Here is a 25,757-nt window from a genome sequence, read left to right as displayed (position 1 = left end):
CCTGCAGCATCGCATAGAATCCATGAAGTGCAGCCCACGCGTGGCTCATAGACTCAGAGAACACTTTGTGGCAATAGAAATTGCTATATAAAATCAAATCTTTATTGTTTTTTCAGATGTGGCTTGCCCCACTTGATTTTCACACCTCCCACAACCTTCTAACTGATGTTCTGTAAATCTGAACAGGCATGGTTCAAGGTGAGGGTTCTGGAAAACTAACATTCAAGACCCTGAATCTTGGGGTCCTTTGCAGCTCCAGCGTGAGGAAGCGATGTGATTCTTTGGTTGATCAAGAAACTAAACTCCTTAAACATCTTATCCGCCCTCTGGGTCTTAGAGTCGATCGTCATGAAGCAAGTCTTACAGCCGACGACAGATGGCCTTCTCAATGACTATCAGTCCAGCGTGTGCACCACCTTAGAACAGAAAGCACCGCTACCCTGAGATGAGATCTCTTGAAAGTCATAGACCAGGCCACGAGTGCCGTCTACTCATAATCGATCTCCTAGTCTCATTTAACAATTTGATCCACATCATCCTCCCTCGGCCCGTTCGTACGGCAGTGGGACCAGGTGGGCGTCCTTGTTCGAATCTCTTCTAATCTATTGCAGGTACCAAGGGCTGACAGCATCTGCTCTCTTATCAGCTATCTCTATCTCTAAGACGTACGCTGAGGTGACCTTTGTCTCAGATAATATACATGCCTCCACCAATAAAGTGTTCATCAGTAAATAACTCGGCTACAGCGTTTTCACTGATGACACATCATTAGACATCACGTCCCAGAAGGGCCATCTCTGATGCCTTTACCTTGGCGGTCAGTCTAAGCTGCATCAAGGTTGGAGCCACGCCTTCTGGCTTTGCCACAATCTGGACAAGATTGAGATGCTGCTCCCTGAGCCTACCTCCCTCTGTCGCAATTGATGCCTTAACGCATTAAGCAAAACTAATCAGTTTAGAAATTACATTTAATGTAGATCTCTTTTCACTGTCCAGTCACCTCTGTCAGTCTCTGCCTTGTCTGGGGGAAGCTTCCACTCCTACTCCTCCCGTTGAGGACTGCGTTGATGCTGTCACTGGTCATCTTATGCTTTACCTGGGGTAGCGCAAAACCATCTCTCCATTGAGATTAAGACAGAGCTGCTCCATCTGTCACATCTTTGGGCTAATGGGCACCGCCCAGCTCTCAAGGATTGACACTGGCTCTTCATGCCAGAGGCCGGCTCTCTAGATCTGCTTTGTCTCGAGAAGATCAGACGCAGCCTATAGGCAGAATCCTGCACTAGCAACTCTCACTCCTCTTTCACTGTGTACTCCTTCAAAACTAGACTACGTGACGTTTGCGCAATTGCTGGAGGGACAGCTGCACTTTTCTCAAACTAATTAACTGCATTTAGGGCTCCTCCTGGAATGTGTCTCCGAAACCAGTGTGAAAATGTGAAAACAATGCTTCTGCACATGCGCTCACGTCCACACTCACACGGATGTCGAATAGAATTCAGGCGTGTGTTGTGTTTTTAGGTCGAGCCTGGGCAGGCATGCGCTTTTGAGGTATGGAATAGAAGCTCTGCCCATTTCCTGCCCATCTTTTTAATTGGCTCCTTTTACTGTCCTTTTGAAATCGTTGCTTTTGATTGATAAATAGTCTTAGTAGTCCCTCCTTGGGACCGCCTTGTCTACATTTGTAACCTCCCATGAGACTGAACTTTTTACTTGTGTTGTTACACGGTCTGCTTTATCTACTCTGTGAGCACTATTATCTTTGCTGATCTTCCAGTATTCCACCCACGACGTGCTTTCTTACGCGGCAGCACGCCGCCAGCTTTTATATTTTTAATAGTAAAAGTTGTGGGACCCCTATAACTATAGCGACCACGCTTACTTATGTATTTAATTTGCAGCATGGACCGCTTTAACTATAGCGGCGGCTGTTATTTATTTATTTAATTTGCAACCCTGTCTACTTTAAGTATAGCAGGCACGCTTTTTTATTTAATTTTAGCAGGGCGATCCGGTTTAACTTTAGTGGCCGTGTTACAGACCCCTTATGTATTTATTTTTTGGAGTGAAAACGCCCCATACTGCGCTTTCACTTTAATGTTGCCCGCGCCTCTTTCTTTAGACGCTGCTCACTGTAACCTGAATACGGCGAGCTGTGTCTAAAGAAAGAGGCGTGGCCACCATTAAAATGGTCTCGCATTTGCGAGAGGTTGAGCTATTGGCACTGTAAATAACAATGCCTTTTATATGTGTGTTGGATTTAGAACACATAAATAAAAGGCATTGTCATTTACAATGCCAGTAACTTAAACTCTCGCAAATGCGAGGCCTATTGCACTGAAAATGCCTGTTTAAATTAGCTGTTGGAGTCTTGAGCACCAGTCCTACAAAAATAACATTGACTGAGACACAGACAAGCGGGTTGTGTCCTTGGACGCGGTGCCTGCTGGGAACCAGTGCTGGAGGGTTGTGCTGGAGAGTCTGCATCTTTCAGAGGGCTCGCTCTTGCTCCTAGTCTGACTCACGGATCCAAAGTCCAGGGTCCACAGGTTCTGCAGTAAAAGGATTGAATTAGCCCTGCTTCTCATGTACAATGCTCTCCGCCGCCTTTAAATAACTATCCTATTTCGGGTCATTCTGCACTTCCTGGAACAGAGCACATTAGTGATGGACATGTCAATTATTCTTCCACGTTCTACATTAGCAAGACATTATTGTAAATGATTTACCGATTTTAAAGAGCCCGATTCACAAATCTCTGTCTGTGTGCAGACAGTGGTAACTTTTCATGGAGGCAAGCGTAAGGACACTTAAAAACGAAGGGGCTTATTTATGAGCCCTTGCGTGACTTTTACCCTGCACCGCGTCACTTTTTGTGACGCACCAGCAGGGTAAAAAATGCGCCATGTTGCGTCATATTTACAAAGTGACACATCTATGTAGATGTGTCACTTTGTAAACCCCTGCGCCACATTATACCTGCGCCAGGTATAATGTATGCAGGGTGGGCGTATTGACGCAAGTAAGCCTCGTAGAAGTGACGCAGTGAAATCTATGAGATTACACTGCGTCACTTCTAGTTCGCAAATGCGTCAATATCTTATGCCTGCCTCACAGTAGGTGTAAGACTGACGCAGGCACAATTGAAATGGGACTTGCCCAAGTGAAATGACCCATTGATGGAGTTGTGTCACTTTCATGACACACTCAAGCAATGCATCATTTTTGCGCCTACAGATACGTCAGAAATACTGACGTATTTGTAACTCCTTGCGATATGATGCGTCATACTGTAAATATGACGCTTCCATGATGTCGCAAGGAGGGCGTAATGAAAAGTGACGCATTGCTGTTTTCACGCAGCACTGCGTCACTTTTCATAAATGAGGCCCAAAAAGTCTGAGTTGGGCTGTATGGCCCGATGGACTGTTTTATTGGTTGGGCAGGGCAGGTGCGGTTTTTGCACAACAACTGATTTGTAATCCGAGAATATTCCTGTGCTGTGAATGATGTACTAATCGACGGTGCAAAAATTGAGATTTGGTAGACTCGCAGAAATCCTTCCTTATGCATATACATGAGGCACGATTCCCTTTGCAAAACTAGCAAATGGCTGTGAATGTTGGGATGGAGGACAGCGAGGGACAGCAGACCTTCATTCCTTTGCAGTGGTGGCTGCCGGCTATCGTGAGTGGTGCAGCGGGTAAGCCGCTGCTGGAACATAGACTACACACAAAATATATACAACAATCTATAAATATACATAAGAAAAAGAAAAGAAAAAAGTTACTTACCTGACCGCGCTCCTTACTCCGGACCCGATCTTCCTCTTTCCTGCAGCACGTGACCAGCCGACTTGCTTAACCAATCACGGTGCTGCTCTGCAGTGCCAGGATTGGATAGAGCGTCCTGACTGGACGCTCATTCAGGCCCTTTAGGCCTGTGCTTGGTCTACACCCACCTGTCTAAGACAGCTAGGTGGAGAGCTTCAAAGTGTGCATGTCACTTCGGACAGTTTAAGACAGCCGTCCAAAGTGATGTGCGCACTTTGGAGTATCCAACCTGCCACTGCTTCTGGCCTGTGCTGCCAATCGGCAGTAGAGGACATGCCCCCTATGTCTCTGGGCTCGGGGCAGGCTGGCTGCTACAGCGCGCACCACTGTAAAAAAAAAATGGCAATTAAATCTTTTCATTGTCATTTTTTTTTTCTGCTAAGCTCGCAGCGGGCGGGGGGGCGACGCTCCCCGCCCAAGTGAAGAAACCGCTGCTGCTTGTAGGACCTGACCCTTAAAGGAGCAGGGGCTGCAATTTAAAAAAAGTGTTTTTCCCCAGAATATTCTAGGGATTCTGTGTCTTGGGCCAAACTGAGGAGAAGAGAGGGTCCCTTTGAAGCTAGGGTGTTTCCCGCTGTCCTTTCCTTGCCCATTGTTTTCTGACAGGGCTACCACCATAGGTTCACAGGTTGTTACGTGTCACAGACTCCCTTGCCTTATGCCCTTGTGGATTTGTCCCGAAAGAAGACTCACAACTAAACTTTACCATATTGCTCACACAGTGTAACAAATATCGTGGCTGGATCAGATTGAGTGTAATAAACAACAAGCATTGGCAAAAACCAGTATGTCTGGTGTTAGCTGCCAGCCTTTTGCCTTTGTCAGAACTAAAAAGGGCAGAACTGCCCAAACCAGTTTCGGCGCTATCTGTTGAAATAGTTGTCTCTGCAACTTTAGTTTAAAGATGGGGCAGAAAGTTTCAGCCTGGGAGCAAAGGTTTCTTTTCCTAAATTCGGGGTCCCCATCAATGGTGAACAAGAAACTCTTTGAGCTCCAGGGTTATGGATCTACCGCCAACCCTCTTTGCCTGGTTCAGGACCAGTAACCTGGGGAAATTGAGCCACTCTGCCAGGATGGTCTACCGAAACTCTCTTTGGAGGGAGAGAGCTGACTGGATGTTCAGGAAGTGTAATAAAGGGATCTGTGAAGGGGCAAAGGTGAGACACATCAAAGGCAGTGCTGTTCCAAGGGTGTGGTCCAATGACCCAGAAGAGTATATACAAGGCACGCGTCTACATTGACACCTGAGCTTCAGGGTATTCTGGACCTCGACAGGGTGTGTGCTCTGTCTTGACCATCAAGCTTCCAGAAGCTTCTGAGAGCTAAAGAAAAGTTGACCGGAGTCTACAGTTGTACTATGAACAAAATCTACAAGGACAGAGAAGAAGATTGACACCTGCAAATAACATTCACTGTTGCGCCCTCCAAAGGGCACCAGGAATGTTTTTATGGTGGATTTTTACTACTGGACCCAAGAAACAACTAAAGAAGAAAACTCCCCAGGACCAGTAGCACCGTAACTTCAAAGCAACCTCCCAACTGATGCCAGCCCATCAGCTGTTTACCTGAATCAGCAAGGGCCAGTGCCTGAATCACACAGCAGAACTGTTAGCATGTATAGGACTAGAACCTTGACATTGCCACGCAGTGCGCCATATGGGACGCACACCGCCCAGCGGGCCACTGATCAGTGGCGACCACAGGAGCTGAGAGCCACTGAAAGCACTGAATACCGACACGAAACTACAATGCAGCAGTCGGTATGTGACAGATCGATTGGAAAGTGGCAAGAGGGCAAGCGAAAACACACACTGGCACAATTCCAGCCAGGTTGGTAATACAGAACCAGATTGCCGAAAGGAACCTCAGGGAATGCCCAGAGCCCACATTTGTTGCACAAAGAGCATCAACTGGAGCTTTCCCATTAGAGCTGCTGTCTAGCTTCTCTAGAATATGTGGCAATAGCTGCTACCAGATATTATAAACAGCATGACATTGTGTGTGGTTGAGTAAAAATACTTCTTTTCAAACGAATAAGCATTGACTGAACATTGATTCAGGGACCTGGGATGTTTGTCTTTTAGTGTTCTGGGACTATAACACTGCGCCACTGCCCTGCGGGTCCAGTGATGAAGGGAGCGCTGACTGTCGCAATCTGAGCCCAAAAACTCATGTGTGTCCTGGAAGTCTTGAAAAAGTTTGCACTGAAGAGGTCCCTTTTCTTTTCTTTACTCGATCCCAGCCTTCTTCTTCAGAGTGTAGGGGGCATATCAAGGTGCAGAACCTGGCAAGAGCCATGGTTTGTACTTGGACACATTTTCATGGTAATTACCCACTCTCAGCTTACCAGGTGAGACATTCCACTCTGGACTTTACAGGGCCGGTCTATTAACACACAAATATCTAACAGAGTGAAATGAAGTCATATTTTTATTCTGTTACATTTTATGTCGTATATGCCAGCAAGAAGGTCTTAAAGACATATTGTTTTGGGCATGAGGTTTGTGGGCAGCAGGTGACAAGCGCACAAAGCCCAGCGCATAGGCTGACAAAGGACTTTTTTATTTTTAATTTGTGGTAAGTATGGTGCACACTTAGCTACAAGGACCTGTGGACCCATAAGAGGTGCCTGGTGAAAGATACAAGCCCGAGCTCAACGTGTAGACTTAAAGTGCCTGAAAGCAAAATGTTTGGGAGTTCGCGTTAGGTCATGTGGGATATTTACAGGAGCACAGTAAATGAATTTGATAGGTGGGGCACATTTGAATACCACACACATTGTGAAATATAGGCAGCCTCCAGGGATGCATTCTACTCAAATTTGGGAGGTACCACACAAAGGAAGCTTGTCTACAATTATAGCTTTGGGTTAGGTTGATCAGAGCTCTTAAATCCCTTTCATTAGATATTGCCCTGCAAAGAGTACATAGGAGGAGGCAAACACATGCTTGAAATAAAAAGGTGTGCAGACCACTTTTATAATGTTTGCAGCGGAAACAGGCCCACTCTCCAACCTCTCTAAGATAAGAGGGGTATGAATAATGTTTATTTGAACATCTCTTAGTGTTTGCATATGCAAAGTAAATGCGACGCAACTGTGTTTTTTATATTGTGCCTAGTATTGATAATTAATCTGTTTCTAAATGGAGAAATGGGAACTAAGTCACACAGCGTTCAACTGATTTGGCCAGGATCATGAAGGGTTAACTTGCCAGTGGAGGTTTTTGCCTCCTAAGGATTTAGGATCCTTCCATTAACACCTCTTTGTCAAAAGAGAAGCAACACATATAGAAGGCGACGCAGCAAATCTCTTCCCCATGATATTTGTATCCAGCCATCATATGCCTGTGTCCCAACTTGTTGAACTCTGGGTGGTGTTGAGCGTCCCACTTCCGATGGCACAAACACCTGTTTCCTTTGCTCTTATGTAGGATTGCATATCGGGGAAGGCAGAATATAGAGGGTTCACCCATCCACTAAATACACCTTGCAATCTGTGGAATGACTTGAGTTACTCGGAGATGTTGCAGAGGCTCAGCACGCCATCAAGATGAGCCCGGGACTTAGCGCGGAACATGCCTTGGTCTAGGTTTCTTAGCTATGAGCTTCCCCCGTAAGACGGGTCAGTAAGGCACATTGTGTAATCAGACCTATCAAAGATTCATGAGATGTCCTTAGGATCGGTGGCCTGTGTACAAGTGAAATTATGATCGATATTACAGGATTGCACAGATGTTCTTGTCAAAATCAGTTTACTTTCCTTATAAAATCCGTGGTTGAAGGCGTGGTGCAGATTATATAGTACAGTTCCTGCCGCCAAAATCTCTTAGTTCTGCACACGAGGACATTAATCACTCAAAATTAAACATACAGTATGTTTTGCAAAGGAGTTGTGGTGCTCAGGAAGCAGCCACCAGCTCATGGGCTAATTAGAAATGCATCTCAGTGGATCCAACTATCAGCCAATCAGGAGCTCCAGAAGTAGTTGCGGAGAGTTTAGAATCGAGAGTGAGGGGAGACAGCGAGGACCATTCTGCTGGGCTGTGGATAACACCAGTGCTGCCCCAATTTGATTGGGCGGTGGGAGAAGGGATGCGTTCTGCAGTATCTGCACTCCTCTGTGGCTGCAACACGAGGGATCGTTGTGCCTCTACAGAGAACTGGAGACAAGACACCTACTGTGAGTTACAGCAGCAGGCACGTAACACAAGCCCCCGCAGCCCCGCGGTGCGGGGCGGCCCCCGAGCTGCAGGGGCCGCCCTCAGCAAGGTACTCAGGCCTAAGAGCTCCGGATTAAATCTGCACACGCAGAGCGGACCATCCTCCGATAACTATGCACAACGCTATGAAGACCTTCAGTACACATACATTTTTAGCTGAGACTTCTCTGAATCGGTAGGAACTCCATGATGTGTCTTTAACGTCAGGGTCCTGAGTGCTTTGGTAAACTGGTAACAGCCGAGCTCACAAGTTCCTCCATCTTGAGCATGAGTCACATACCTAGTCCTGAGTTTGTGCCCTGATACTTGTAGTTTTCTTTTTACCATTATAAAGCGGAGACACTATTTCATCAATGCAAAGAAATAAAAAGCATTTGCAATGCAAAAGGTCTCTCATTTGCGAGAGTTTAAGCTATTGGCTTTGTAAAGGACAATGGCTTGTATTTATCTGTTTTGATAATGACATAAATAAAAGGCATTTTCATTTACAATGCCAATAGCTCAAACTTGCATAAATGCGAGACCTATTGCATTTCAAAGAAGTGGCCGCCATTGTCCCCGGCTGCTTGGAAAGTCAAAGCCTGCATGGCACGCTGAATGTTGCAGGAAAGCACGTCGTGCCTGCAGTAGGAGAAACTCATTAAAGAAAATAGTGCTTACAGACTAAATAAGACCTACAGTGTAACAACAAAAGTAAAACGGCAAGTCCTCATGGGACGTTACAAATGAAGACAAGGCGGTACTAAGGAGGGACTAACAAGACTATTAATGAATCAGAAGCCAGCATTTACAAAGGAAAATGACACAAGCCAATGTAAAATATGGGCGTAGAGTGAGCGGATACAGCAAGCCTTGCAGAGCAGCGCGTGCGCTGCCCAGGCTTGACCTAAAAACTGGACCGGATGAACTATTGATACCTGGCATACGAGAGCTTGATATCTCCGAACTAGATGAGAATTTGTCATGCACATGGAATGGCACAGATTACATTTTTGCATTTCATAGTATGATGAAGCTACTCTGTAGGATGTAGAGATGCCAAGGTGTTCTGAATCGCTGTTCTCTTTCAAAGTCTGGGCTCTGCTAGAATGGCCCAAGTCTCACCCCTCATTTCCCCAGTACCCTTGACCTGGCTCTCTGTCCCACTGTCATTCCCTACACACAGGCCACTGCTCTGCGTCATCTGGCATCTTCAAATAGTTGTTTCTAGTTTTCAGAGGACTTGTTTGCGGAGCCAGCTTTGAAAACCTGGAACAATTAGATATTAAATGAAAGGGGCTAGATCATTCATTTATTTATTTACGTATTCTTATAAAGCACATTCAACTCAAAAGATATCAGTACAACCGCATAACACGTGGTATCATTACATACAACCGAAGTAGGTAACCTTGTACCTGGAATAACTAGCTACATCTAAGCATCAAAACGGTATCACGACACAGCAGGAGGTGGGGGGACCAGTGCACGAGCCCAGGAGGTGGGGAGGGGCCTGAGGATTGGGCAGCAGAAGAGAGGATGAAAGTGGACCATTAGCTCAAAAGAGGAGAGAAGAAAAGAATGCCTCGAACTAGAGAGCGAAACCACTAGTCCGGATGCAGTTTGATCCAGAAAGCTTTTTTTTCTCCAGAAATTGGAGTAGTGTTTCTCTACAATTTAAATCAACCGTGTGTGAGTTCCAGTGTGTTTGTGCTGCACTTCAAAACGATTACTTGGTCGCTTTTTGAGTTCGGTACTTCTTCCTTTCTAAAGTAAGGTTTTGGAGACCACTCGGCTTCTTTGTTCCCCTGCGAACTTCAGAGCACTGTGAATATATTATCTTTTTACTGGAGGATAATATGTAATCTGATATTCTGAGGGCAGGAGAATATATGATCTTTTTACCTAATGACTTATCTATAGTATGTTTATTCAAGGAAACCAATTAATTCCCGCTTGATTGTTCTATTCCCAGGGTTTATTAAACAACATGTTAACGTGAGAGGTTTCTATTGAGACACACACTTGATTGCAGTCTATAGCCACCCCTCACTCCTGCCACAAAAACCATTACCTTTTATGAAAAATAAATACATGCAGCACATTTATTTACTTATTGACAGTGAAAGGTATACATGTCACATGGACTAACCAATTTATATTGAATATTTCCTTTTGGGTGAGATCTAAGCTAAATTATTTCTTTATGTGGGAAAGAGATATATGTGGCGTGAAGTGTTTACATATGACATCTAAATGTTTGTTCCAAGTTCATCTGTGTGATATTTATGTTTGTAATTTTCATATAATACTCAGGCAGTCCTAAAGTTCCTTCAGAGTACTAGTAAAAACATAACATTTTTACAAGTCTCACACACCACGCCATACTTTTTTATTTATCCGTGACCACAAGTTGATCAATTTGAAGTGTACCTTAAGCATGAAAAGCTGCTAAAGCGATGTATTCACTCATGAATAGGCTTTTCATGACTTCATACCAGGTGTGTCCACAGGGACAGTGGTGTCTGCAGAGATAGGCTTACTTTCAAAGAGCCAGCAAGTCTGCACGTGCCGGTCAAAATGTGCTATTGGTTATTAGTTAATGGTATAATCTAGATGTTAAAAATGTCAAAAGTTGCTCATTTGTGTTTATATGTTGCATGTGTGGGTTTGTGTGTGTGTAACCAGAAGGTAGGGTGTGGTATGTGTAAGCGTGGGTGAGTGATCGTTCAGTGGCTTCGTCAAGCTCTAAATGAACCCACCCTTTGGCCTCACACTTTTGTGGTGATTCAGTGTCCCTGGAGTGTGTCCTGCAAAATCCGATGCACTTCTCCCAAGGTACTTATTGCATTATAAGAGCTAAAAGCTTCTCGGGGTAAGGGCAGCGGGCCTTGCTGCTGCCTACGCTTTAACCCTTGTGTGTGCAGGGAAGCTTGCACTGCTGCTGCCTACGCTTTAACCCTTGTGTGTGCAGGGAAGCTTGCACTACTGCTGCCTACGCTTTAACCCTTGTGTGTGCAGAGAAGCTTGCACTGCTGCTGTCTACGCTTTAACCCTTGTGTGTGCAGAGAAAATTGCACTGCTGCTGCCTACGCTTTAACCCTTGTGTGTGCAGGGAATCACACACTGCTGCTGCCTACGCTTTAACCCTAGTGTGTGCAGGGAAGCTTGCACTGCTGCTGCCTACGCTTTAACCCTAGTGTGTGCAGGGAAGCTTGCACTGCTGCTGCCTACGCTTTAACCCTTGTGTGTGCAGGGAAGCTTGCACTGCTGCTGCCTACGCTTTAACCCTAGTGTGTGCAGGGAATCATGCACTGCTGCTGCCTACGCTTTAACCCTAGTGTGTGCAGGGAAGCTTGCACTGCTGATGCCTACGCTTTAACCCTTGTGTCTGCGCAGGAAAGCATGCACTGCTGCTGCCTACGCTTTAACCCTTGTGTGTGCAGGGCAGCGTGCCTTGCTGCTGCCTATGCTTTAACCCTTGTGTGTGCAGGGAAGCTTGCACTACTGCTGCCTACGCTTTAACCCTTGTGTGTGCAGAGAAGCTTGCACTGCTGCTGTCTACGCTTTAACCCTTGTGTGTGCAGGGAAGCTTGCACTACTGCTGCCTACGCTTTAACCCTTGTGTGTGCAGAAAAGCTTGCACTGCTGCTGTCTACGCTTTAACCCTTGTGTGTGCAGAGAAGCATGCACTGCTGCTGCCTACGCTTTAACCCTTGTGTGTGCAGGGAATCACACACTGCTGCTGCCTACGCTTTAACCCTAGTGTGTGCAGGGAAGCTTGCACTGCTGCTGCCTACGCTTTAACCCTAGTGTGTGCAGGGAAGCTTGCACTGCTGCTGCCTACGCTTTAACCCTTGTGTGTGCAGGGAAGCTTGCACTGCTGCTGCCTACGCTTTAACCCTTGTGTGTGCAGGGAAGCTTGCACTGCTGCTGCCTACGCTTTAACCCTAGTGTGTGCAGGGAAGCTTGCACTGCTGCTGCCTACGCTTTAACCCTTGTGTGTGCAGGGAAGCTTGCACTGCTGCTGCCTACGCTTTAACCCTTGTGTGTGCAGGGAAGCTTGCACTGCTGAGGCCTACGCTTTAACCCTTGTGTCTGCGCAGGAAAGCATGCACTGCTGCTGCCTACGCTTTAACCCTAGTGTGTGCAGGGAATCATGCACTGCTGCTGCCTACGCTTTAACCCTAGTGTGTGCAGGGAAGCTTGCACTGCTGATGCCTACGCTTTAACCCTTGTGTCTGCGCAGGAAAGCATGCACTGCTGCTGCCTACGCTTTAACCCTTGTGTGTGCAGGGAATCATGCACTGCTGCTGCCTACGCTTTAACCCTTGGGTGTGCAGGGAAGCTTGCACTGCTGCTGCCTACGCTTTAACCCTTGTGTGTGCAGGGAAGCTTGCACGGATGCTGCCTATGCTTTTACCCTTATGTGTTCAGGGAAGCTTGCACTGCTGCTGCCTACGCTTTAACCCTAGTGTGTGCAGGGAATCATGCACTGCTGCTGCCTACGCTTTAACCCTAGTGTGTGCAGGGAAGCTTGCACTGCTGCTGCCTACGCTTTAACCCTTATGTTTGCTTGGAAGCTTGCACTGCTGCTGCCTACGCTTTAACCCTTGTGTCTGCGCAGGAAAGCATGCACTGCTGCTGCCTACGCTTTAACCCTAGTGTGTGCAGGGAATCATGCACTGCTGCTGCCTACGCTTTAACCCTAGTGTGTGCAGGGAAGCTTGCACTGCTGATGCCTACGCTTTAACCCTTGTGTCTGCGCAGGAAAGCATGCACTGCTGCTGCCTACGCTTTAACCCTTGTGTGTGCAGGGAATCATGCACTGCTGCTGCCTACGCTTTAACCCTAGTGTGTGCAGGGAATCATGCACTGCTGCTGCCTACGCTTTAACCCTTGTGTGTGCAGGGAAGCTTGCACTGCTGATGCCTACGCTTTAACCCTTGTGTCTGCGCAGGAAAGCATGCACTGCTGCTGCCTACGCTTTAACCCTTGTGTGTGCAGGGAATCATGCACTGCTGCTGCCTACGCTTTAACCCTAGTGTGTGCAGGGAAGCTTGCACTGCTGCTGCCTACGCTTTAACCCTAGTGTGTGCAGGGAAGCTTGCACTGCTGCTGCCTACGCTTTAACCCTTGTGTGTGCAGGGAAGCTTGCACTGCTGCTGCCTACACTTTAACCCTAGTGTGTGCAGGGAATCATGCACTGCTGCTGCCTACGCTTTAACCCTAGTGTGTGCAGGGAAGCTTGCACTGCTGCTGCCTACGCTTTAACCCTTATGTTTGCTTGGAAGCTTGCACTGCTGCTGCCTACGCATTCACCCTCATGTGTGCAGGGAAGCATGCACTGCTGCTGCCTACACTTTAACCCTTGTGTGTGGAGGGAAGCTTGTACTGCTGCTGCCTATGCTTTTACCCATATGTTTGCTTGGAAGCTTGCACTGCTGCTGCCTACGCTTTAACCCTTATGTTTGCTTGGAAGCTTGCACTGCTGCTGCCTACGCTTTAACCCTTACGTTTGCTTGGAAGCTTGCACTGCTGCTGCCTACGCATTCACCCTCATGTGTGCAGGGAAGCTTGCATGGATGCTGCCTACGCTTTTACCCTCATGTGTGCAGGGAAGCTTGCATGGATGCTGCCTACGCTTTTACCCTTATGTGTTCAGGGAAGCTTGCATGGATGCTGCCTACGCTTTTACCCTTATGTGTTCAGGGAAGCTGGCACTGATGCTGCCTACGCTTTAACCCTTATGTGTGCAGGGAAGCTTGCACTGCTGCTGCCTACGCTTTAACACTTGTGTGTGCAGGGAAGCTTGCACTGCTGCTGCCTACACTTTAACCCTAGTGTGTGCAGGGAATCATGCACTGCTGCTGCCTACGCTTTAACCCTAGTGTGTGCAGGGAAGCTTGCACTGCTGCTGCCTACGCTTTAACCCTTATGTTTGCTTGGAAGCTTGCACTGCTGCTGCCTACGCATTCACCCTCATGTGTGCAGGGAAGCATGCACTGCTGCTGCCTACGCTTTAACCCTTGTGTGTGCAGGGAAGCTTGCACTGCTGCTGCCTACGCTTTAACCCTTGTGTGTGCAGGGAAACTTGCACTGCTGCTGCCTACACTTTAACCCTTGTGTGTGGAGGGAAGCTTGTACTGCTGCTGCCTATGCTTTTACCCATATGTTTGCTTGGAAGCTTGCACTGCTGCTGCCTACGCTTTAACCCTTACGTTTGCTTGGAAGCTTGCACTGCTGCTGCCTACGCATTCACCCTCGTGTGCAGGGAAGCTTGCATGGATGCTGCCTACGCTTTTACCCTCATGTGTGCAGGGAAGCTTGCATGGATGCTGCCTACGCTTTTACCCTTATGTGTTCAGGGAAGCTTGCATGGATGCTGCCTACGCTTTTACCCTTATGTGTTCAGGGAAGCTGGCACTGATGCTGCCTACGCTTTAACCCTTATGTGTGCAGGGAAGCTTGCACTGCTGCTGCCTACGCTTTAACCCTTGTGTGTGCAGGGAAGCTTGCACTGCTGCTGCCTACACTTTAACCCTAGTGTGTGCAGGGAATCATGCACTGCTGCTGCCTACGCTTTAACCCTAGTGTGTGCAGGGAAGCTTGCACTGCTGCTGCCTACGCTTTAACCCTTATGTTTGCTTGGAAGCTTGCACTGCTGCTGCCTACGCATTCACCCTCATGTGTGCAGGGAAGCATGCACTGCTGCTGCCTACGCTTTAACCCTTGTGTGTGCAGGGAAGCTTGCACTGCTGCTGCCTACGCTTTAACCCTTGTGTGTGCAGGGAAACTTGCACTGCTGCTGCCTACACTTTAACCCTTGTGTGTGGAGGGAAGCTTGTACTGCTGCTGCCTATGCTTTTACCCATATGTTTGCTTGGAAGCTTGCACTGCTGCTGCCTACGCTTTAACCCTTATGTTTGCTTGGAAGCTTGCACTGCTGCTGCCTACGCTTTAACCCTTACGTTTGCTTGGAAGCTTGCACTGCTGCTGCCTACGCATTCACCCTCATGTGTGCAGGGAAGCTTGCATGGATGCTGCCTACGCTTTTACCCTCATGTGTGCAGGGAAGCTTGCATGGATGCTGCCTACGCTTTTACCCTTATGTGTTCAGGGAAGCTTGCATGGATGCTGCCTACGCTTTTACCCTTATGTGTTCAGGGAAGCTGGCACTGATGCTGCCTACGCTTTAACCCTTATGTGTGCAGGGAAGCTTGCACGGATGCTGCCTACGCTTTTACCCTTATGTGTTCAGGGAAGCTTGCACTGCTGCTGACTCTTCTACATCTGTTCAGCGAATGAGAAGGGAGGTCGCTCTCTTTCTCCCTGTGTTGTACCTTCTGTGCATATTAGAGTAGCGAGCACTGCTGCTGCTCTTGTGTGGTATTAAGTTTGGTAAATCATTTCACTATGAAAAAGCCAAAATTATTTGCGTTGTCAGTGCATGGTTTTAGTTTTACTTTCTGTGTTGCGTTTTACAGAGACCCAAGCTACTTTTATGTCTGTTTATGTTTCTAGTGGTATCTCCCCCGCCCACCTCATGCTCTTTACAGTCGTTCTAAAAGGCAAACGTTCATTTGTGTTTATCTAGCCATGTAAATATTATTTGTTCGTTATTATCCCTCTCACGATTGTATTCGTATTAAAAGTTTGACGTTACCGTGATTATATGGGTAAGATGCTCTGACTCTTCTGTACATGAAAAGGAGTTCCTGAGCCTCTTAGTATCATCAGCCTCCCCCTCCTCTCTGCTCTGATGCAATGACATCAGCACCGCGAAATTCCTTCCCTCCTGCATTTGTTGGTGCCAGCCACCCCTACACAAGCATCTGGGCTGTTATCTAATTGTGTAAACTGGTGCAATTCGTTCTTTGACCCCTCAGCTGTTATCCAGGCTGAGCTCAGCACAGGATTGCACACATCCATTTGCATTTCAGACATTGCAGTAGAGAAACCTTTATATAGACTCAAAGTAAATAGGACTTGAAGGGTGGATTTATTATTTCTGGGGTGCACAGGGTCTGGTTGTGCACGTACCTCCCTAGCTCAGACTTCGCACTAAAGCTAGTCAGATCATGCCCAGTGTTTAACTTTTGCTGGTGGTTGCAATTGGGGGTCACCGGCAATATAACCTAGCGGCGGCCACCACTGGCGTAGTTATAGATGGCATTGCGTTTCCACAGGAAATGCCTTTTTGGTTTGCTAATAATGTTGGCGCCGTTTGACAAAGCGTCCAAAAAAGCATATTACCTTCAGCTCCTTCCTGGAAAGTTTCAGAGTGATCCATCAAGCGGGAACAAAAAGTAGGGGGTCCAGAAAGCAAATTTCCATAGACTTTTTTAGGCAGGGCTACAACAAAAACTGCTGAACAGAATTACACCAAATGTATCAGGAAGCCAGCTCTTGGATCGCAGATTGTACTTTTTGTAATTTGGTGTAAATCCGTTCAGTAGTTTTTGGTTTAGAAATATTTGTATATCTGGACGATGGGTCCTAAAAATTCTCGTGAGAGTTTTGCGGAAACGCCAATTTAGAAATAGAGTATTCTGATTGGCCCAAGGAGCTTGTTTTCCCTTGGGCCATCTCGCTCCCTATATATTTACTCATTTTTACTGTGCTCGACACTAAACCATATCTGTACGCAATAGATGAGAAACTAGGTCAGTTCTATGGTGCCCAAAAAAAGATGCACCACTGTATTTTGTAAACAATGTAGCCATTTGATTTCTTCTACCAGAGGGCACATACATAGGGCCAGTGCTTAATTTTCGCCGGTGGTTTCCAGTGCTCGGCAAAGGCACTTAATTGTGGACACTAGCACTTATGACAGCTGCCACATGGTGGCGCTGTCTGTATAAATTAAAGATGAGCAGAACTGCAATTGTTTATTAACTCAGTATGCATTAAAAACAACTAATACCTACCACCCAGGCTATTTTTTTAGCGTTGGGGGCCTGGAAGAGGCTGAATTGTCACACTTGTAGTGTGCTAGTTAGTACTAGTTGTGTATGTACTGTCGTTGGCAATGACAACAGTGGAAATGGGTGGTGCAAGCTGCAGAGGTCTCGTGACTAGAGCCCTGGTACTTATGTATTTCACAAATTAAGCAGTGCATAGGGCATTCCTAAATTGCAGTTTAGAACTAATCAAAGCTCTAAGTTTAGCAGGGATATACCATTAGCTTCATGCCTGAGCCCAAAATGAATTTTTGCACGTTTCAAGTGGAGACCAAGAAATGGATGAAGGGCAAAGGTCAGGCATTGTAAATATATCTTTTGGAATTTGGCCATAGCAGTGCTGCCTTGGTTTTGGATGTTTTGAGTTTTTAACCACCAGAGGCTGTGACTAGAAAGTGTCCATGGCGACCTGATGGGTCCGATGAACCCACCTTGCTCTGAAAGCTGCCCCCTCGCCTGCAGCCCACTGGGAAAAGTCCGGCCATGCAGATGGAGGAATCGTTGGTGCTAAAATTATAATTGCATGCTCTCATGTATTTTCCTCTGACACTAATGTAAAAATGAATATTAGTATATCCTGGAGATACTCTAGCATGAGGGAGGAGATGTCTAGTTGCAAACGTTGTAACAAACGTGTAAAATAATGCACATTTAATAAAATCTTAGCAGTCAGTCAGTCAAAAGCTTTTATTTCGGTATAATACCATAAAAAGACATAAATACCTATTTACAATAAAAAATTATAAAAAATGGACATTTACATATGGTATAGTCCATCAAAAATAAAGACCTGTTTTACAAATTAAATAACATTAAAACACAATTGAAAACAATATTAGGAGGGACGAGGTAGAACAAGATCCAATCTTAGCAACTTGTGTCTCGTTAATGGGCGAGTCCTTTCTCTATGTGCAATCAGATAGTAAAATACGAAGACAGTGAGTAGTTGGAGAGGTGGATCTTAGAAACTTCTTTTTCATCCTGTGGGTTGCACACAGAAGAGTAGCCATGGCGTGTTTCCCTCATTCTTTGGATTTCCTTCCCAATTCAGTTGTACTTAAATATTTATTGTCTCTTTGTGGAATTGTATTTGGAAATAGGTCCTTTGTGTGCACGCGTGAAAGGATGTGAAGGGCCACTTGTTCTCAGGTGCTGTGCGAGTAGGAAGGAGGCTTTATTGCATTTTACCTTTATTTAATAATCATTTTCCATTTTGTGAACGATTCTGGTCCAACTATTAGAAGCTATGCTTGGGAAAAAACACATACCGAGTATTAAGTTCTTTTTCCCGACCCTTACATTCACCTCAAGTTATTTTGTCTTCCTTTCTTATCTTTGTTCATTCTCCAGATGTCATGGCAGCCTCAATACCGAAGCTCAAAATACCGTCACGTGTTCGGCAAGGCCGCGACCAAAGAGAACTGTTATGACTGCGTGCCCATCACGAGGAGCGTCCACGACAACCCCTTCTGCGCGGCCAACCCGCAGTTTCTGGCTGTTGTGACAGAATGCGCCGGCGGGGGCGCCTTCCTGGTCATACCGCTACAGCAGGTACGTTCCGTCAGCACCGCTTGCGGTTACTTCCGGCCTGAGGGACAAGTTAAACATTCACAAAACAAAACTGTGAGCAGATCACTGCTTTTCCATTACTCATAAACCTCAACGTTTGTTGGGGTTACGCTACAGTTTTGAAGCACGGGTGTCCAAAAATGTAAGACAAAATTACAGGCAACGAATACAACACGTGAAATATTTACTCGGTTCAATCTTATTTGGAATATTGTATTGTATTGTAAGTGCATGTTTATAGTGCCTACTACCCCTGACGAGGCGTCGAAGCGCTTTTTCAGCGAGTAGCACGCTACTATGGAACCCATTAAGGATTATTGATGAATTGCTATAGTGAATATCTGACATGCTCCGTGCCGTGGAACAACATTGAACAGTCCGAAAATACAGGAAATGCAGATGACATGCATGCCCTATGTTTGACATGATCAGTTAAATGAAATTACATATTCTCATAATAATCATCATAAAACCTTTTTCAGATTACACTTCCATAAAGATTTAGAATATCACAGTATAGAACATAGTTAGTAAAATACATATGTACGAGAGTGCAAGAAAGAATAAGTCAGCAACCACCTATTCATAGGAATTCATTAACAATCTAAACACTGCATAGACAAATGTACATTGTATATCATATAACTGTATAACCACCTATTCATAGGAATTCATTAACAATCTAAACACTGCATAGACAAATGTACATTGTATATCATATTACTGTATAACAATTAAAATTAGAGGCCAGATGGCCATGCCCTAAATTGTGGTCACACACAGTCGTAAACGGGTAATTGGCTGTTTGCGACCGCAATTTAGGGCATGGCCATGTACAAACCTCATTTTGCGAATCAGTAAATGTTACCGATTCATAAAATGAGGTTTGCGACTTGCTATTAGGTAGGGGCGTGCCAAGGGCGTCCTTCCCTAATAGCGACTCGCATTTGTATGTATGAATGTTTTGCAACCGCAATTGCGGTCGCAAAACACTTGCAATTTACCACCTACTTCAAGAAGGTGGTAAACCATTTGCAAACAGGAAGCCTTTGTGAATGGATAAAAAAATATTTGTTAAGGGCAGGCAGTGGTTCCATGGACCACTGCCTGCCCTTAAAAAATGAACTGAAAAGTTTCAGTTTTCTCTTTTTTAAAATGCATCCCGTTTTCCTTGAAGGAAAACGGGCTGCATTTTTTTTAAAAAAAGTGCTTTAGTTAAAAGCAGTCACAGACATGGTGGTCTGCTGATACAGCAGGCCACCATCCCTGTGAGTGCTAGCCATTCCTAATAGGGTCGCAAATTAATGAGACATGCAATTTGCGACCCAATTAGCAATTCCAAACAGTGTCTGAGACACTGTTGTACATGCCAATTTGCGAGTCACAAATTGCGAATCACAAATGCGACGCAATTTGCGAGTCGCAAATTGGTGGGTCGTACATCTCGCCCTAGATCCTTTATAAGCTCTCTGGAGACTGTCAGTGCAATGAGAAAGAAGATAACAATAACAACAGGAAACCAAAGAAAATGCACCAGAAGAGGGTTTAGACGAAATGATTATAAAGGATTCAAGTTAGTGTACATTGAAATAAATCATGATCCCATATAATGAAGAACATCTACATGGAAATAAAACCAGTAGCAGACAGCTGACAAGGAAAAGACACCCGACCCTTGTTTTTAATTGGGCAGTTTGCGAGACCACAATGTGTGGGGGTGACACCTAATCAAAGTGGGACATAGAAAGACTGCAGGCTCTCCAGGTACGTGATTCCCAAGTATGTTTTTCGCCAGGGCATGTTGTACTATAGAGTTTACTCAGATGCGACTGAAGAGCCAGACCTTTTATTGAAGGGACTCACCCATTCTCCTAAAACTTTGCTTTCCCTGTTGCAATACCACTGCAAGAAAACCACAGAAGCAGAAGATCTGGGGTGTAGCACACATTTCTAACATGTTAAAATCGTTGATGATTCACTACTCCCACCCTGGGTACTAATTATGTTGCAGTGTCTGTGAACAAAGAGGATCAGCATTATTCCAGAAGCAAATCAAAAGAGAGTTAACCGACCCAAAGAGGCACAAAGATTGATGGCGCAAATGCCCCGTTCAACATGCAGATACATTGTGGGAGTGAACTGGGAAAACACCAGGCCCAGGTTAATAACCCCCACGTTTCTGTACACCGTATGTACTTGCAAGAGATTTAAAGTTACAGGGGCCAAATTCACAGAACTAATCTGAGACAAAATCCTAAAATTACTACTTTTGGTATTCACAGAAGGCATTTAGTAGTAGTAACGTCAGGACTCCTAACTTTACTACTACCAAATGCCTTCTGTGAATACCAAAAGTAGTACGTTTAGGATTTTGTCTCAGATTAGTTTTGTGAATCGGCCCCACAGAGAGACAAGGCAGTTGAAAGGGCACATCTACCAAAATTCCTGTTTAGGGAGTACACACCTGGGATATTGGATCCCAGGACGGTTCTAGATATTTTAAAGTTGGCAAGCCTACTTCCCAGATCTGAAATACAAATTCACTGTAATAACTCTCTGAAGGCTGCTCGATTTGTTGACCATTTAAGGATGTTCTTCTTTACACTCTTTTTCTTGGTCTAGTGACTAGATTATACACTATGATACATTAATAACGACATTTTACTCTTTGAGGGGCCAGTCTGAGACTGATCATAACTTGTTTCAGTTATTCTTTATGTGAACACAGACAGCACCATTGTTTCCGTAGAGCAACAATGGAATATGTCTCCCAACACTGGCACCTCTGTGCATGGTTTTTTCGAAGTGGATTGCAAGCGATTTTTCAAAATATTAAAGAATAACGTGGAGCAAAGTACAGCCTTGCTATGTATCTACCTTAAATATCTGAATTCAAATTCTAAGTATTTGTGTGATCATGACCCTGCACAATCTCCCATGGTCAACCTCACTAAAAGCACTCCAAAAATTGAAAAATTCCAAATATAAAAAGCCTTTCTTCACATGCAAAATGCAGTTATAATGCATTAAAGGTAAAAGGCCTGGTAATGGTGCCCAATTCCTTGTGGAACACCACACGGAGATTACAGAGTGCCTCATGTGCAGTTGTCCATTTCTCTTGGCTTACAAAGGTCAGCTTGCCTGGGGTCTTCTCCCACAAATCCAGAAAGGAGAAACGATGGGAGTTCCTGTGAATTGATACTGTTTCTTTCTCATATCAGGTGAGCATTTTTTCGGAGACTTCCATGACATCTGGTTCTGCCTGCTGATTCAATCGCATGCGCGACAAGCAAAAAAGACAGACAATTCTCCATGTTCACTAGAAGTCTGTTATTGCCCGGAGTTTCCCACATTTCAATTTGACCAAACTAGCTGACTTTATAGACTCGAAATCAGGCAATATCAATTGTAATAAGTGGGACAGGGAAACAGTGGGAACGAAACTCCGTGTGGACTGGCGGGCTAGCGTACAGAGACACTGTATATTGGGATACCACCTGGCCTATGATTTGCCCCATGATCATGCTTATTTATATCAGTCAGTTTGTCACAAACCAGTGAGCTCCCTAATCCGGCTGACCAGCCATTTTACACAACCCTAAACCCCCTGGTGTTCCCACTTAACCCACTACAGGAAATGAAAGGGATATTTTGCTTATGTCGGTTACAGATCCGTTCTTCAATGCAGTCTGGTGGAGACCTTTTTGGTAGCAGTACTTTCAGTCTTCCACGTTAAAAGCTACGCCCTACCCAGTGCTTTGTTCAGCTTCAGAACTTAGAGGCTGCTGGAAACATCTTTAACATCTTTAACATCTTTGCTTCTGTTTTTAAAGAGTCTCACAGTCTATACAGAGGCATACTTTAAAACGGCAGTGCTGGTACTGTTCTCAAGCGAGAAAGCTCTCTTTTTATTTTTCAAATATTGATATAACCTTAACCTGCTCAGTGCAAGCCTCCGTGGTGCCAAAAGAGTGGAGGAATTGCTCCTTTGCCTTTCGCATTTTCAGACTTGTCCATCCTGAGAGACAGACATTGCTTTGAACATCAGCTGCCTTGAAAGGAAAAACAAAATGGCTGCTCCTCTCGTTTGTTAAATTACATGAACCAAGATCACAGTACAAACACACTATTCACTTGTAGGGCACAAAATCCAATTGGTAATAACAAATATCCTATGATTCTTTGCTCCCACATGTCTTCCGATAAAAATGTTAACTCACTTGTGTTGGTAGGCCTAGTGCCCGTGATAGGAAAAAGCCCAAAATGCCATATGGATACATCACAATTCTTTACTCAAATCAGACCCATTTTTTGCAAAGCGAGTAGCTGTGGATTTTAGGTTCTAGCTCAGCTAGCACCTAGGAAAACCTAGTAAACCTGTACATTTGTGAAAACTAGACACCTGGGGAATCCAGGATGGAGTGACTTGTGTTCCTCTCACCAGGTTGTTTTACCTGCAATCCCTTGCAAACCTCAAACTTTGATTAAAAAAACAAGTTTTCTGGGATGGAATGTTCTGGAATCTGGGAGGAGCCACAAACTTCTATCCACCCAGTATTCCCCTAAGTCTTCTGGAAAAAAAATGCTGCCTCACTTGTGTGGGTAGGCCTATTGCCCGCAACAGGAAACGGACCAAAACGCAACATGGATATATCACATTTTTATACTCAAAACTGACCCATTTTTTGCAAAGTAGTAAGCTGTGTATTTTGGGCCCTAGCTCAGCCAGCACCTAGGGAAACCTTGCAAACCTCTGCATTTTTTTAAAACTAGATATCTAGGGAAATCCAGGATGGGATGACTTGTGTGGCTCTCTCTAGGTTGTTTTACCCAGAATCCATTGCAAATCTCAAACTTTGACTAAAAACACATTTTCCTTACATTTCTGAGATGGAAACTTCTAGAATTGGGCAGGAATCCACAAAAATCCTCCCGCCCAGCATTACCCCACTGGTGCCGATAAAGACACTGCCCCACTTGTGTGGCTGCACCTAGGGCCTTCGAAAGGAGCAGATTAATCCAGGTCAATGGGAGCCCTAGTGTCGGGACTCCTATTTACTTCAGTTTGATCCATTCCTGTTGTGGGTACTAGACCCAACCACAAAAGTGGCGCAGCGTTTTTATCGACACAAGTGGGGTAATGCTGGGTGGTAGGCAATTTGTGGATTCCTACCGATTCCATAAGTTTCCATCATAGAAATGTAAGGAAAATGCATGATTTCAGGCAAAGTTTGAGGTTTGCATGGCATTGTGAGTAAGAAACGTAGCGGTATACACGCAAGGCACATCACCCTGGATTCCTCTGTTTGTCTACTTTTCAAACATGTCTGTGATTTGTAGGTTACCATGGGTGGCAGCTGAGCACTGTCCCAAATACTGCAGATATCCCTATTGCTGATCTCTCCACCTAGCACTTTAGAGCCTTTTGTGACAAGATCTTTTGGCCCGCCCACACAAGTGAGGTACCATTTTTATCAGGAGACTTGGGGAAATGCTGTGTGGTGGGAAATTTGTGCCTCGCCACAGATTTCAGAATTTTTCTTCACAGAAATGTGAGTAAAATGTGTGCTTTTAGTCAACATTTGAGGTTTGCAGGGCATTGTGGGTAAGACAATGGTGCGGAATGCATGCAAAACACATCACCCTGAACTCCCCCAGATGTCTAGTTTTCAGAACTGACTTGTCTGGTAGGTTTATCCAGATGGCATCCTACCCTAGTCCAAAAAGTACAACTGTTCACCATTGTAAGTAAGACGATATTTGGAGTTAACCACACTCTCCTGGCCCAGGAACAACACCCAAAAACAATCAAATGTCCTCTCGCTTGCCATTGGGATGGGATACTTTAGTCCGCAGGGCAGCAGAAAGACTGTTGAGGTTTTAGGGGAGAAGGAGAGACCTGATGTTAGGATGGAAAAGGCCCACTCTTGTATTTTATACAAATTCTTAATTGCTGCCATACAGTGGGTTTTCTGCCCCCAGGGGCACAGATCGGCAGAAAGACTGTTGCCCCATTTACTTGGGAAGGGGGCATAGCAACACCGATGCTGGGCAGTCCCCAACCTAAATTAAAACAAATATTCCCTGGCTTCTAGTGGGCTTTCTGAGCTCCTTGGGGCACAGATCGGGGGTAATTACCTGAATCTGCCTCCCAGGGGGGACAGAAAGACTGTTTCCCAATTTACTTAGGGGGGAGGGGCATAGCCATGCCCATGCTGGGCAACCCCCAACCCTATATAGAAAAAAAATTCCCTGGCTTCTAGTGGGCTTTCTGGCCCCCTAGACAGGGGCATATCGGGGGTAATTACCACAATCTGCCCCATAAAGGAGAAAGATTGACTGTTGCCCCATTTAGTTAGGGGGGGGGGGCATACCAATTCCAATGGCGGGCAAACCCACTCCTGTTTTTAAAAAACAATCCCTGTCTTCTAATGGCTTTCCGCCCCCCCCTGGGAGGTGGGCAGATTGGGGTAATCAACCACGTCTGCCCCCCCCCCCAGAGAGGCAGAAAGACTATCTCTCTTGTTGGGGCAGGGCATGGCTAAGGCCATGGTGGACAGGCCACACCACTATGATAAAAAGAAAACATTCCCTTGTGTCTATTGGGCTTTCTCCCCCCCCCCCCATCTGGGGGGCATATTGGGGCTACTCACCCCCATCTGCACTCCAGGGGGGGAAAAAGAGTGTCAATTTAGTTTATGGGGGTGGGGGCATGGCCATGCCCATAATGGGCAGCCCCCACCCCCTAAGATTATCCTAAAAAATAGCCCTGGTGCCTATTGGGCTTTCTACCCCTGGGTGAAGGGGGGGGGGTAGGGTAGAAAGACTGGTCTTATTTGGGGGCGAAGAGAGCACAAGCCTTTACCCAAGGGGCTTCTCCCCAAAATTCATAGCGCCAGTGGGTGGATCCCTGCATGGGGATTGCTCTCGTATGGTGATCCACTGAGGAGGGATATCATTGGAAAGGAGAGATTCTCACCTTTCCAACGATACCTCTCCCACCCCATTCAGTTCTCGGGGTGCTGAGAAATGCCCCCGCACAGTGATGAAGTGAACGTAAAAGGAACCCATCAGCTCGTTTTACTTTCACTTCAGTGTAATGACGTCAGCACGAAAAAAAAACTGTGATTGCTCGGAAAGCTCTTTCTAAGCAGCCAGAGTTAAAAAAAAAAAAATTATGACTCCCTCTGGTA

The 25,757-nt window shown here is 45.6% G+C and overlaps 1 protein-coding gene across 1 annotated transcript in view; it reads left to right on the top strand.

Annotated features, from left to right (window-relative positions):
* The window catches only part of CORO2A (coronin 2A), a 408,458-nt gene that overhangs the window by 122,340 nt on the left and 260,361 nt on the right, over positions 1-25,757 (top strand). The window contains exon 2 of the mRNA XM_085636611.1: positions 18,346-18,546. Coding sequence (XP_085492737.1) covers positions 18,346-18,546 — 201 coding nt within the window. The remainder of the gene's footprint in view (positions 1-18,345; positions 18,547-25,757) is intronic.

Source organism: Triturus cristatus, chromosome 2_1 (assembly GCF_964204655.1).
Source record: "Triturus cristatus chromosome 2_1, aTriCri1.1, whole genome shotgun sequence".
Classification (NCBI taxonomy): domain Eukaryota; kingdom Metazoa; phylum Chordata; class Amphibia; order Caudata; family Salamandridae; genus Triturus; species Triturus cristatus.
Note: the sequence above shows the minus strand (reverse complement) of the source record. Positions and strands in the feature narration are given on the sequence as shown.